At 54.7% G+C, this 14,074-nt stretch overlaps 1 protein-coding gene across 1 annotated transcript in view; it reads right to left on the bottom strand.

Annotated features, from left to right (window-relative positions):
* Window positions 1–347: 347 nt before the first annotated feature.
* The window catches only part of Sned1 (sushi, nidogen and EGF like domains 1), a 58,246-nt gene continuing 44,519 nt past the window's right edge, over window positions 348–14,074 (bottom strand). The window contains 9 exon segments of the mRNA XM_013066898.3: window positions 348–2,911; window positions 3,613–3,631; window positions 3,634–3,695; window positions 7,851–7,938; window positions 8,470–8,586; window positions 11,009–11,113; window positions 12,389–12,471; window positions 12,549–12,693; window positions 13,691–13,972. Of these exon segments, the coding sequence (XP_012922352.2) occupies window positions 2,875–2,911; window positions 3,613–3,631; window positions 3,634–3,695; window positions 7,851–7,938; window positions 8,470–8,586; window positions 11,009–11,113; window positions 12,389–12,471; window positions 12,549–12,693; window positions 13,691–13,972 (938 nt within the window). The 3' untranslated portion in view covers window positions 348–2,874.

The raw sequence follows: 14,074 nt of genomic DNA, 5'->3' as shown, positions 1-14,074 counted from the left end.
CAAAAAACCAAAAAAACCCCAAAAAAACCAAAACCCCAAAATCTGCATTTGCCTAGTGGCTGAGGGCCATGAGGTCACTGGCATGGTACAGGAAGTTGCATCTGCTGTTCAGTAATGTCCGTTTTACCAGTCACTAGTGCTGCTGGAGCTTATGTGGAGTGGGCAGGACAGACCCTGGTGCTTCAGTGGAAGTCAGCCATGTGTATTTGTGGACCCGGTCACTCCGCACTCCGTTCACCCTTCACCAGTCTGCTCTCAGCTCTCTGAAGACCAGGCTGGGTTTCTAGTAGAGATTTCTTTATGGCTGTTCCTCCTTTGGAAATGACAAACTGCATAATACACAGACATGTGCACACAAAATTTAATAAAAATAGATGGCCTAAAATACAACTGTAAAGAATGTTTTTATAAATGAGTGAGGCCGCTGGGGTGTGGTCTGGCTTTTTGAGCGAGGGTCTGGGTAGCTTTCTTGTGAGTGTCCGTGCGAGTCTTTTTTGCTTTGGTGGTGACTTATCCAGGGCGTGGTTTCCTCCAGAGTCTGCAGCCTAGGTTACCTCAGATCACGGGCCAATCTGGCCACCACCTGCTTTTGTAAATAGATTTTTATTGGAACAGCCACGCCCATCCAGTTGCACAATGTGGCTGTTTGTGCCCATGGCTGAGCCGAGTGGTTGCCACAGAGGCCTGCAAAGCCCAAAAAAACCCGCGTGAACCTTTAAGAAAAAGTGCCAACCCCGGTGTAGACTAAAATGGTCTAAACTCCACTTTAGTAGTGATTGACATTTTGTTTTCATCACACAGTCCATACAGCATAACCTGGAGGCGTGGAATGGGCGGGCTCCCTCACGTCCACCCTGTGCGTCCTGCCGGTCTCTGCTGTGGAAGCTGGCTGAGGTCTTGTCTCCTCCATGTGTGAGGGCTCAAGGGAGGCTTCTCGACCTTGGAGTCTGAGGGCTAATTTCTGAGTGCTGCAGGAGCCCTGCCACCCTAGGTGTACGGCATACCATCTCCACTTGGTACAGAGTACACCTCCAGGAGACCATGTCCTGGCTTAAGTCGGGAGCTTCAGGGCCTCACAGGTGACTGGGACTGGAGGAGTGCCCAGGTGTGCTGGTGTGTGCAGCTGTCTGTTTTCTGAACGTCACAGAAGGGGCTTGGGGCTCTTCATGATCTAGTTGTTAGACCTCATCTTTCTGCTTTTAGCAACGTTTGAGATGGGTAGAGTGTGACAAGCACTTCCCAAATCCCTTGAAGGAAAAACAGGCATGGGGAGCAGGACAGCACACTCCTTCCTTTTTACACCACTGCCTTCTTCCGGAGGTTGTTGGCACTGCCCCCAGAGCACCCATATTCTCCCAGAGTCAGAATTCCAACCTGCTGTGGTGTGGAGGACAGCATGGGAGTGGAGGCCTGGGCTCGGCCTGACTTCAGGGCTGTGTGGGCTCAGCCTCGAGTCTTGCATTTGAACCACAGGCAGCTACTCCTCCACGCTCTTCCCCTTGGTGATGCTGGGTCTCTTCACTGGGGCTGCTCTGGATTGAAAAGAATTTTTGGGTGGATGTATTTCTGTTTCTTGTTTATGCTTTCCTCATCGTTTCAAAATAAATGTTCTATAAGTCAGTATTGGATAATTAGTTGTGGGGTTCGCATAGCTTTTATAGAAACATTTGCTAGATGAGTCTTTAAAAGATACACATTAACATTTTGGGTGCTCTGCCATAGAAATATTTCAAGCCCTGAGGATGTTTGTGAGTTCTTGGTCCCTACCAGGATTGAATTGCTTGCACACCTTGGAGTACTTTGTGTGTCTTTAGAGGCTGAAGTGAGAGGGGACAGGAACTGAGTGCTGTCAGTTGCTCTTGACAGACTTCATATCTGCACCGGTTTGGCTGGGTTAGGTACTCTGTCACATAGGCCTTCTCTGAGAGCTTGTTCTTCTGATGCCTGTGGAGCTGCACCCCCACCCCCATTGATGTGGACCCCTCCTTGGTATGAGACAATCCCAGAAGCCCCTGTGCTTCTGGCTGGTCTATGGCCTTTGAGTGACATTTCCACTTCACCTCATTGGCTATGGGAGAGAAGGGAGACTGTGCCCAAGGTGGCTCCTGACAGAGGCACCCCTTGCCCTGCAAGGCCAGCTTGTCTGGGGCAGCACAGGCAGCTGCTGGAGGCCATCAGGCTTTCATCCCAGTGACATGGTGTGGCTGAGAAGTTGAGTGTGGAGCAGACTACAGGCTGCAGGTGGGTTTCTGTGGTTCCACCCAGGATTTTCCAAACTCTTGTGAATACCAGTGTTCTTTAGGAATTAGCAGAGCATGTGGGCGTGAAGTGAGGGTGGTACAGGGGTTTATCTGCCAGAAGAGTTTGGGAAATGCTGGATCAAACAAAGGTAGCATTTCTTTGATCTCAGGGTTCATGATATGTAGAATAACAGCATCCGCTGTCTTCAGGACCCCTAAGGCCCCACCCCATTTCCTTTCCAGTAGAATCCCATTTGCAGTAGGGTGCTCTTCTGGCACCCCTAGGGTTCTTGGCCTCCCTCACCCTCCCACCACCTGATCCAGTCTCCCTCCAGGGGTCCAGGTGGTCTTCTGGGAGGTTGCCAGCCTCCTTGAGGGGCCCCATGGTAGCTGCTCTCCTTCCCCTTGAGAGAGGGACTTATTTCCACCTGAAGACAACTATGTCCAAGGCTGACCAGGTTATGCCTGCTGGGAGGTGTGGGTCAGGATTCCACAGCCTCTGTTCAGGGTTGTAACAGCAGCACCTACTTGCTTGCTGTGGCAGAGCCAAGAGGAGCTGCAGTGCTTGGCCTGGGGCAGGTGAGCCCACCTTTCCCTCTGGCCAAGAGCTCTCAGGTTGGTGGGGTAACATACCTTAAGGTTTCTTCAGTGTTTGACTGTTGCTTTTTTTCCTGAAATAATTAAGAAAAATGCTTTAGGAGGAAGAGACTTATATACCTTTTACCATGCATGCCCTCTGTCCAGGATGGTGCTAGAGCCATCTGCTGCTCACATCTGCTCCAGTGGTGCACAGGCTAACGTTTCAGTGTGGGACACCTGCCTGGCTCCAGATAGTCACCATGGGTGGAGAGGACAGCAGCTGGCTGGATATGTGTCATGGGGAGGGTGTGGGGGAGGGTGTGGAAGAGGGCGGGCAACAGTTGCCTGGGGAGATGGACCAGCGCCCTAGGTGAGGCACCCTGCAGGCTTTGCCTGGTCCCCCGTCATGCTAACAAAGGCTATGTCTATGGAGGGGTAACTGAGAATCAGACTCCGCTGTGAAAGCAGTGAAACCCCAAACAGCAGTAATTCTGTGGCCACCTCAGACCCTTTGAGAAGGAACCTAGGTGCGAGCACAGTAAATGGGTTTCCTGTATCTGCGGTTACACATTTGGACCTATTGGCAACACCACGCCTTGTCACTGTGGCTCCATGGCCTGTGTGAGTGTGCAGACTCCCCATGCCTTCATGCCCAGCCTGGCTTCTGAGCAGGCACTGCTGTGCAGGGTGAGCATTTCAGGGCCCAGACACCTGGCTCTGCCAGCCCCATCACCACTTTTTGCTCACTGCCTTGTGAGCTCATGCAGGCCTCAGCCGGGGTTCCGAGATGCACCTGTTAGGGGTTTCTCGCGGCTTATGCTTTCACAGCGCTCTTTGAAGCAGACATCTTGGTGGGTTTTGTAGACTCTTTTATACCTGTTGTCACAAGAGAGCTCAGTGAAACCAGACACCGAAGTAGAATGTTTCCCAGCTGCTTGGCCTAGGCTCTGCTGACCACCCACAGGTGAATACCAAGGTGTTTGAGGGCCAGATTACTATTTTCCTGAAAATCTTACCTCCTGTGAGTACATGCAAATGTCCAATATAAAAGTCATGTGAGTTTTTAAACATTATCTTTACTAAGTATAATATATGTAAGATACACCCATTTTTGAGTGCTTTTTTTTGGTACTATGGATCAAACTTGGGACCTTGCAATTTCAAGGAAGGTGCTGGAACCACTGAGCTAAATCCCCAGCCTTCGAGTGCATTTTTTTTTTCCTTGAGTGCATTTGGATGAGTGCTGACAAAGCTGTGTGGTATTAGAAGCTACAATGTGGCATGACTTTGCTGGAAGGAGGCCACTTTGAGGCCTTGGGAAGGGGTGACCCCACTCTTGTCCATTTGGGGATTTCATGAAGAAGACCGAGAAGTCTACAGATGGGGACAGTTGGGACCAGGAGACTTGATTCCAAGCCTCCTCTTCCATTTATCAATCAGGCTACTTTGAGTAAGACCCTTTGACTTGTACGTCTCAGTGCTATGTGAAGTGGGAGTCCTGCCTGTCCCCTCTCTCACAAGCTGATAGATGACACGGATGGAAGAGGTTTGAGTCTAAGCCATACAGTAGCTCGGTGGCAGTGCTGTCACTTATGCCGAGTCTGGTGGAAGCTTTGTTAAGCCTGGTGCTTGTGCCTCCAAGGGTGAATTCCCAGTGTGCACAGAATAGGAAGTGTGGCTATCCAGCTGGATGTCTACCTGATTGGCCTCAGAGCTGCCTGGGGGTGAGTAAAGCAGACTTCTAGGGACGTCTGGGTGGGTCAGGAGGTGCGACCCTGGGTACTGTGTCTGGGCCTCGGCCTCCTCTCTGCCACCTTCACAGCCAGTACGGCCTGAGCAGCTTGGCTTTACACTGCCCCTTTCCACCATGATGCTTCTACACTGGAGCCTCCCAACCCTGGACTGAACCCTCTGAAACCATGAGCCAAATTAAACCTCCTCCCTTGTGTTGTGAATGTTGGATATTTGGCTCCTGCAATGGGAAAGCTGACTAATATAAAGTAACTATTTCCTGATGTTAGAAAACAAACAACCCTAAGAAACAGACTGCAGACCCTTAGAAGACAGAAACATGAGATGAGCCCTGTGGTCACCCTGCAGTTCAGCCTGGAGCATCATTAGATTGGACTGCAGAGAGGGAGCTGGACAGCGGTCATGCTGAGTCGAGGAAACAGATTGCAGTGAGGAGGTACAGGTGGGTAGGAGTTGTGGGCAGTGTACTGGAGAGGAGGGAACTCTTCTAAGGAGCAGCCCCACAAACCTGTGGCTGCAGGTCGAGCTATGCATGCACACGGTGGAACCCACAAGGCTGGGTGAAAAGGACACAAGGAGCAGTGTTGTACTACAGCTGGAGTGGACAGGTCTCATTTAATAACAAGGGGCAAAACTACCCTAGAATAAGGCTACTCTGAGGAAGCCTCAAGAGGATCAAACTAAACTAAAAAAATGCCTTGCAGGAAAAAAAAAAATGATCTGGAAAAAAATCTAGCACTCAGTAATGTAAACTTTGTAGTTCAGGATCTGGTGAAAAATTATAAGACATTCAAAGGATCATAGGAAAATAGGACCCATAATTGAGAGAGAAGAAAAGACAAAGAAAAGAGAACGATGACAACAGGCAAGGACCCTAAAACATTGTCGTGTGCTCCATGTTTGGTGACTGGAAGGGCAGTGTGAACATAATGAGAAAAACGGAGGCTCAAAGAATTCAATGAAACTCTAGAAAAGATAAAACTCAGTGCCGGAAATGAGATTTTTTGGAATAGGAATAATGGCAGACTAGAGGTGCAGAAGAAAAGATTGATCTTGAACACACAGCAGTAAAATCTGTCCAAAATGTCCAGCACTCTTCCAAAAAGTGAAAAGGCTACAGTGATCTATGGGACAATATCAGTCTAACACACTTGGAGTTCCAGAAGGAGAGGAGTAGGAATGGAAGGACAAAAAATATAAGAAGTAATGGCCTTGATGTTCCTAATTGGACAAAAATCTAAACCCCCAAAGGTATAAAAAGGATAAGTTTCAGAGAGTAAAAACATACCCATAGCAAAGCATATCATATTTAAGTTGGCCAGAAATAGTAATAAAGAGAAAATGTAAAAGCAGCAATGGGGTGGGGCAGACACATTAGGTACAGTGCAGCCCAGGTGAGCAGGACTGCAGCCTTGTCTGAAACTGCAGGGCAGAAGACTAAGGAATGACATCGCTAAAGTGCTAAAAGAAAAGGCACAACCATCAACCAATGATTCTACAGTTAGTTCACTTTCCTTCAAAAATGAAAGTGAGGTAAAAACTTTTTCAGGCAAACAAAAGCAGAGAATTCATTACCAGCAGACCTGTGCTGTAAGAAATGTTACTGTATGTTGTTCAGGCAAAGGAAAGTAATACCAGATGGACAGAAGGTCCATACAAGTATTAGATGTGGCAGATATACAAGTAAATGCAAAAGACTTTACTTAAAAAAAGATAATTGTTGAGAACAAAGTTAAAATACTGTGACGTCCACAGCATATGTGGAAGTAGAAAGCTTAGTGATAATTCAGATGATGTGGGAAGCGAACCTCTGCTATTGTAAGAATGCGCCATGACACTAACGGTGGACGCTAGTAACTGAAGATATGTGTTGAAGTCCTGGAGCAACTGCTGAACAAACCCACATCAAAGAAGTATCATCAGTAAGCCAGTGAAGGTAAAATGGAATCCTAAACCATAATCAAAAATTAGGCAGGAAAAGAAAAATTTAAAAAGAGCAGATGGGACAAATAGAAATATGGTGAATTTAAACCCAGCCATGTCAGCCATTATGCCAAGTGCAATATAAACAGCCTAAACTTTCTGATAAACGCAGGTTGAATGCAGGTTGTCAGACTGGATGTAAGGCAAGACTCAGCTATCAGCTAAATCCAAGGTCACTTCGGACATGCAGATGAGTGGGAAGGAAAGGAGGAGCAGCGCTCTCCCTAGCAGGCCCTGGGGTGCAGCCCAGCAGCAGCTCCCTGCCAGTGCTGCCAGTGGGGTGGGAGGGGGAAGGAGCTGTGCGCATGGACAGTCACTGTAGAGCCCAGGGTCACACTTGGGAGCGCTGCCTGGGTCAGAGGCTCCTGATTTTCCTGCTGTGATGGCACCTGGCCTGTTCTGAGCGCCTGAAGTTTCCTGCTTGCCCCCTTCCCATCCTCCTCGGAGCACCCAGTGTGGCTGGTGAGATGTAATCACACATCTCTCCTCAGCTCAGAAGCCTGCAGCAACCCCTCATTTTGTGGAGAACAAATGCCACGGTCCTTCTGAGGGTCACCTCCCCTCCCACCACTCCGTCTCACTGGCTTCAGCCCTGCTTGACCCCTGCACGGTTTCTCAGACACACTGGGGATGCTGGGAGGCAGGGCCTTGGGGATGGACAGTCTGACCTTCTGGAACTTTCTTCTCCCAGATCCCCACCTCGTCCGTGTTTGTGCAGTGTCACCTCCTCCGTGGGACCTACTCTGACCACCGTGGCTCTCCAAGCCTCACCTCTCCCTTCTTCTTAGCACTCTGCTCAGCATGCCTGCTCTCAGGCTCTGTCCTGCGTCTGCACTGAGCGTCTTGCTGCTCATTGTTTGCCCCGGGGCCTGGAGCAGCCAGTGTACTGCACGTGGTCAGTCAGGGCTCTGAAGCTGAAGCCTCTGTGAGTGCGACCGAGCCACAGATGTCAGCAACAGTGGTCCCCAAAATGAGCTGGGCAGCTCTCCCTCCACAGCCCGCTGTACAGATGGGGAAGCAGCCTGAGTGATTTGCCCAGGGCTCATTGTGAGCAATGGCAGAACTGGGACCGGGGGTCTCATGTGCCGTCTATTTTCCGGGGGGGGTCTGAGGAAGGGAAGGGATGGTCAGTCCTGATGTCCATGTGGAGGTAGCCCGGTGTCCAGTGGGGCCCGGGATGTGGGAGAGGGGGCTGAATGCGTGGAGTTACTCAGGCTTGCTGCCTCAGGTTAGTCAGAAAGCAGTGGGGAAGTGGAGCTCTCCCCTGCGGGGTGAGGCTGCGGGCAGACAACTTACACGCGGCGGCAGACGCCTCCCTCCCAGACTGGAAAGGACTTCGTCTCTGAGAACAGCCTCGTGCAGGGGCGAGGCACCTTTTCACAGGCTGTGGGCACAGAGGGGCAAGTAGGTGTTTAGGAAGAAGCTCTGGGTCAGAGCAGAGCTTTCTTCCCGCCCCTCATGAAGCTCCCTTGGGGGAACCTTGGGCTCTGTACTTCCTGCTTCCTGGGACAGAGGCCTTGTCCCCAGGGGTGCTCAGTGCCCACAGGAGTCACCCTGGCTTGGGCTGACCTTGCAGCCAGTGGCCCTGGGATGGTATAACAGGGTGGGATGGCCACCCGTGGCATTCAGTCCAGACGTGGAGCCTGTCCTCCTGTAGGTTCTGCTCCTCACCTCTACTCTTGCCCTGCAGCCGTGCTGTGCTGTGGCTGCTGCTGTCAGGCCTCACTCACCTTTCAGTGGCAGCACCTTTCATCCTGGTGCTCTGGTGGCTGTCCAGTCCCCCATGGCTCCTGGTCACCTCAGAGGTCCTTGCCATCAGCCTCTGGACCCGGGCCCCTCCCCCAAGCAAGCCCACTTGTGCCCATCATGCCAGGACCAAGTCCCAGTCCCTGCTCCATGGCCAGCCCTGACTTACCAAGCTCGCAGCGCCTGCCTTTGAACCCCGGCCTGCAGTCACAGCTGTAGGTGTCGGTGCCAGGCACGCAGGTGCCTCCATTGTGACAGGCCTCTTCTGAGCAGCTTCCCAGGGCACCTGGAAACAGCTGGGGGAAGTCAGCTACCAGCATGCAGGCTGCCCTCTAGGTGACCTACCTCTCGGTGCCCGGAGGCTGGTCTCATGCCAGGTGTGTGCAGAGAGGGCACTGCGAGGAGGCAGCTTCCACAGCCTGGGCCTGACCTCTGACTTCAAGGAAGGAGGAGGGGTAGAGTCCACTGGGCGTCCGTGCTGAGCCCCTGGCCACATGCCCCTGCTCGTCTGCTGACTCTGCCCCTACCCAGGCTTGCTTCTGCTTGGAACCCGAGGCCCTGTCCGCACATCACTGCTTTCAGGGCAGGGGCGTCTTCCCTGTGGGGCCAGCCCAGGCAGACCTCTGTGCTCGCGTCCGTGCCCTGTGGGCGGCCGTCTGCCCACCACCCTGTGTGTCCCCACCACACTGTGACAGCCTGGCCTTGCCCCTCAGAGAACCTGCTGCCCTTAGCTTTTGTCCTGTTTCAGCTTGGTCAACACATCTCTTGACTTGTGTTTTAGCTTAAAAACCATTGAAAAGGATAGAATGAGAATTACGCTCTGCCCACCACATCCAGTTCAGTCTCCCTCAGTGTGGAATCTGGTCCTCCCCCAGCCTGGGCTCACGGGGCCCCAAGGACCAGTCCCAGGGTGCCAGGGCAGGCCTCAGAAGCTGTTGCTGGTCACGGCTCCCTTGTTCCCCACCATTCCTACCCCCCCCCCCCCGGCCGCCACCATATCTTGTCCTCTGGGGCTTTTCTTTTTCTCTTCATTACTGGATCACTGGGGATTGAACCCAGGGACTTCTCACTGAGCTATACCCCGCCCCCCTTTTGAGACTAGGGCTTGCTACGTAGCCCAGGTTGGCCTTGAATTGGAGCAATTCTTCTGCCTCAGGCTCCCGAGTGCTAGGATTACAGTCCTGCATTACCATTCCTAGCTGGTCTTGCTAAATTGCTAAATTGCCCAGGCTAGGGTTGAAATTTCCATCCTTCTGCCTCAGCCTCCCAGAAATCTAGGATTACAGGTATGTGCCACCATACCCAGCTACAGGGGTTTCTTTTGTGCTTAAAATGAATTGTGGGCTTAAAAAAAAAGACCCCCCTGCTTTCCATACTGGGGAAAGAACTCAGGACCTTGCGATTGCGAGGCAGGCGGTAGAACCACTGAGCTAAATCCCCGGCCCGAATAACCCTTTATTAATTATTCTTAACCCTACCACATGTTAACTGTGAAGAACCTGAGTAACTCAGCTTTTACCTCGTCTCTTTTGTGCATTCCCATCTTTCCGTCACCTGTTAAAGAGCTGCAGAGCAGTTCACAGATAGCATTTCTCCTGTAAGCCCCTCGGGTGTCTACACCTGAGGACCTGTGGCTTAACCACAGGGCCATGGTGACAAATCAGCACTTAGGCCACATTCAGGTTTCCCTGCCCACCATGTGGTCATCCCGCACCCCTCGAGAGCCTGTGTGCCACACGCTGGCACACACTACAGGCTTGCAGTGAGCTTGGGGCCAGCGAGGGGATCAAGGGGAGCAGCTGGTGTCCGTATTTCTCAGTTCAATGAAGTCGAGCACCAGTACTTAGGCTGATGTAATGCACACCATCTGATGGGTGCCTGCTCTGCTGCACTCAACCAGCACCGTGAGTGTGCACGCAGGGTGAGCTGTGAAGGACGTCTTCCTTGGTGGTTGCTCGCTGGCCTGCCCTCCTGCCTCTCTTGAGCCAAGAGTTGGTGAGCCCTCCTGCAGTGAGGGGAGGCTGCTGGCAGTGGAGCCAGCATTTGCAAACACCCTCTTTGCTACTGCAGCTGCCCTGGGGGACCATCCTCTGGGCTCATGCCCTTCAGTGTACTCGGCCTTCTTTGGGGTCAGGATGATGGGTGAGCCCAGCTTGAGCCTGTGGTGTGACTCAGGAGAAAGGGCCACTGGTCCTAGCAGAGCCTTCTGGGCAGGGCCAGAATCTGACTGTGTACAGGGCATCATCTATCATGCTGTCCACAGAGGAAAAGCCTCCCTGGAGGCCTCCCTGGCCATGGCTGTTACAAGGCAGAGTACTGGACCAGGGACAGTGCAGGCACTGCAGGGCCCACGTGCTGGCCCAGCTTGGGTGGGTGTCCCTCAGGCCGGGCTCGCACTGTGCGTGCTCCCTCCACTGATTCCCACCTTCCTCACTGAACACTGCCCCCTAGAGAAGTGAAGGTGTGGGGCTCGGTGGGCAGGGGGAGGACAGCTGATGGGGAGGCCACCTTCCAATGCAGACCTGGGTGGACTGGGTGGGTCCTGCCCCAGCCTGCTCACTGGGTGGTGTGGCTGGCCCTGCCCGCTCCAGGAGGGGTGCTTGGCTGCCCCTTGGACAGGTCCCGTGGCTCTAGACCCCTTGACATGGGATTCCTCACCGATGACCCAAGTGCGGGCAGCCCCCAGTCCCTGAATTGTGCTGACTTACTTTCTCTGTCCTTGTCGCTGCGCTCAGGGAGCGGGAGGACCAGGTGGACCTGCTCCAGGGCCGCCTCCGTGTTCTCCAGTGGCAAGCTGGTGGGTTCTGGGAGAGCTGGGGTGAGCACACAGCAGCTGCTTTGTGCTGAGGCCTGTCCTAGGGTGGCCCTCTCGAGCAGCTCGCTGCCACCCACCCATCCTCCTGTGCTGTGGAGGAGCAGGCCCCACCCTCTTGCCACCTGGCAGCAGGACCCACCCTTGGCGCTTTGGGGAGGCTCCAGTGGCCATTTCTCCAGGCCCCACCCTTCTCACTGCGGATGCAATGGCCCCTCCTTCCAGGGGTCAAATCCGCTCTCTGTCCCTCCATCCCCTGGTCCTGGGGGTGCACCACCTCCTCCTCTGCCGCCATTCTGTGCAGGCTGCACTCCCAGCCCCCCACTGCAAGTCACCTGTACCAGTCCTCACCTGTGTCCCTAAGCATTTTATATTTGCCATCATGGTTGCAAGTCCAACGAGCTTTGCCCACCGCTGGATGTCCCATAGGCAGCCCAAGAAGCCCTTGTCCCCAGACACCTGGCTCTGTTCCCTTTATGTCTTAGGGCCTGGCCCCCTGCCCTCCCCTCTTCCTTCTCTGCCCTCCCCTCTTCCTCTTGGAGACTCACTGCATGGGTGATCGAGTGCTCTGCTGAGGAGCACTATGAGAACAGGTGCCTGGGCCTAGGTGGGAGGAGGGATTGCTGGGACCTCTGCGTCAGAATCACGGGCAGAGCCCTGGGCCCACCAGGTGAGCCCAGTGGGAAGGGTCTGGGCATCTGGGCCCATATGCCTGGTGCTGCTGGGCCGACCTTGGTGGGGACAGTACTTGGAGTTGGACGTGTCCTGGGCAGGGTGGAGAGACCAGGGATCTGCTCCAGCTGGCCCCACTGGTTGGGACTTTGCTTCCAGAACAGGAGTTCTTAACTGAGCTGAGCCTTAGGTTTCTGGGACAGTGGCTTTGACGTGAATCACCCTCATATAAGGCGGCAGCTCTGGCTGGGTTCTGCACTTTTGGGAGCTCTCAGGCAAGGCTATTGGTCCAATGACAAGACTTTGAGTAGCAAAGCAAGACTGCCACAGCCTACTGTCTACTGTGTGCTTACAAAACGTGGAGTCCTGTCCTGGCAAGTAGACTGCGCCTGCTTCTAAAGGCCTTATTTTCACTTCCCTGGTGTGCCTTGTCTGCAGCCTGTGTCTCTGGCCACATGCCGACCGGGTGGAGGCTCTGTACCAGCTGGTCCCTCCCAAAGCCTTGGCTGGGGACAGGGTTGGGTGCTGGGGACCTTTATCCCCAGGTTGTATGGGGCAAGGGCGAGTGGCAGTGAGTCTGTCCCAGGTAGGCTGCAGTACTCACGTGGTTTCGAGGTGATCGGTTTGCTGGGTGAGCCGTCAAACCTGGCGCTCACTCGTCCCCTTCCATCCACGAGCTCCAGGAACCTGCAAGAGCATGAGGTGCCGGTCACGGAGGCTGAGCACCTTTGCTCCACGGGCTGGTGGCGGGGGGGGGCGGGTACCTGGGGGGCCGGGTCAGGGTCTCAGGGCTGCTGCGGTCGCTGAGCAGGCGCAGCTCCGGCAGGCGCACGGGGGGCGGTCTGTTCCTGAGCACCCGGGGGTGGCGTCCTCCCTGGTGCCAGCGTCTGTCGGTGCCGTCCCTGGGGGCTGCAGAGCAGGCAGGTGGAAGACAGTGGCCCGGGGCTGGCCTGGGCTTCCCGGCCCACACTCACTCTTCCTGCTTGGGGAGGGAGAGGTGCTGCTCTCCGCCTGAGAGGCCACATCACCCATGGTGTCCCTTCTGCATTCAAGCCCTGGCTGGACACAGGACCTGGCCCAGGTCACCTGGTCCACTCAGCATTCCTGGCAGCTGCCTCAGCCGAGGTCCCTCCCTGGCACAGGCCGAGGGAGGGCATGGTCCATCACCCCTGGGTGTCCTGCAGCTCCCAGGCCAGGTGCTTCCTGGTCCCCTCGCCCTGGCCAGTGAGGGCCACAGAGCCCCAGCCTGCCTTTCCATCCAGCAGGTCTGCCTGGAGCCACACTGGGAGATGACAGAGCCGGGGAGTGGAGGGAGCCCCTCCATCTTCAGGCTCTGATCTCTGCATTGGGCCTACGTGTCTCCTGCCCTGTTCTGACCCTACAGACCAACGTTCTCACAGCAGCTTTGAGAATGCAGTCAGGAGCGTGTGGGACACTGGCGGATATTGGCAGGGCCCCTCTGCCTGGGGAACAGATGCTGGTGCTTAGGGGTCTCCTCAGCCCTGTGTCCAGCTGCTCTCCTCTGCTGTGCAGAGCACTTCTCCACCTCCCAGGCCCTGGGCCTCCTGGTCCCTCTCCATGCTCATGTCCAACAGCTCCTGTGGGTTAGGGCAGGCTGCAAGGTCACTTCTGGGGTCTTCCCCATGCTGCCCACTTGGCACCTGCTGCAGGGTGATACCCTGTGCTCCCTGCCCCACCTGCTTGGGTGCAGTGCAGGGGCACAGTGTAGGGGAGGCTGGGCATGCCTGCTTATGCAGACTGTCAGTGCCCATGGATGAGCCCGCCCCTTCCCGCGTACAGAGAGCCACACACACAGGCTTCTCCACGCTACCTCTTCTCAGTTCAGGTGAGGGTCCTGGACAGGGCCCACACCCCAGCTTACCACCCCACCTGGCAGGGCACTCACACGTGATGATGTAGAGGTGCGCAGGCTCACTGTGCAGCTGGCCCTGCTCTGTGCCCTGCACAGCTGTCACCGAGAGCTGGTACCGCTGCCCAGGCAGCAGGTCGCGCACTGTGTAGGACACCAGCTTCCCATTGGGGACATAGCGGCTCTTGGTGCTCTGGCTGGTGGTCACGTTGATGACGTAAGCCTCCAGCAACACTCCTGGTGTGGGGGCATCCCAGACCACGTGGGCAGAGCTGGCTGTGACACGGGCGGCAGTCAGGTTTGCAGGCGGCAGGGGCCCTGGACAAGGCGTGGGCAGCAGAGAGAAGTGGACAGGTGGAGGGCGTCTTAAGGAGACACAGCATAGGCCTCCCTGAGGCCTCCCTGGATGCCAGATCTGGT

The sequence above is a fragment of the Heterocephalus glaber genome, unplaced genomic scaffold, assembly GCF_053883595.1.
Source record: "Heterocephalus glaber isolate CG9 unplaced genomic scaffold, H.glaber_assembly_v1.0 deba00001226, whole genome shotgun sequence".
Taxonomy (NCBI): domain Eukaryota; kingdom Metazoa; phylum Chordata; class Mammalia; order Rodentia; family Bathyergidae; genus Heterocephalus; species Heterocephalus glaber.
Note: the sequence above shows the minus strand (reverse complement) of the source record. Positions and strands in the feature narration are given on the sequence as shown.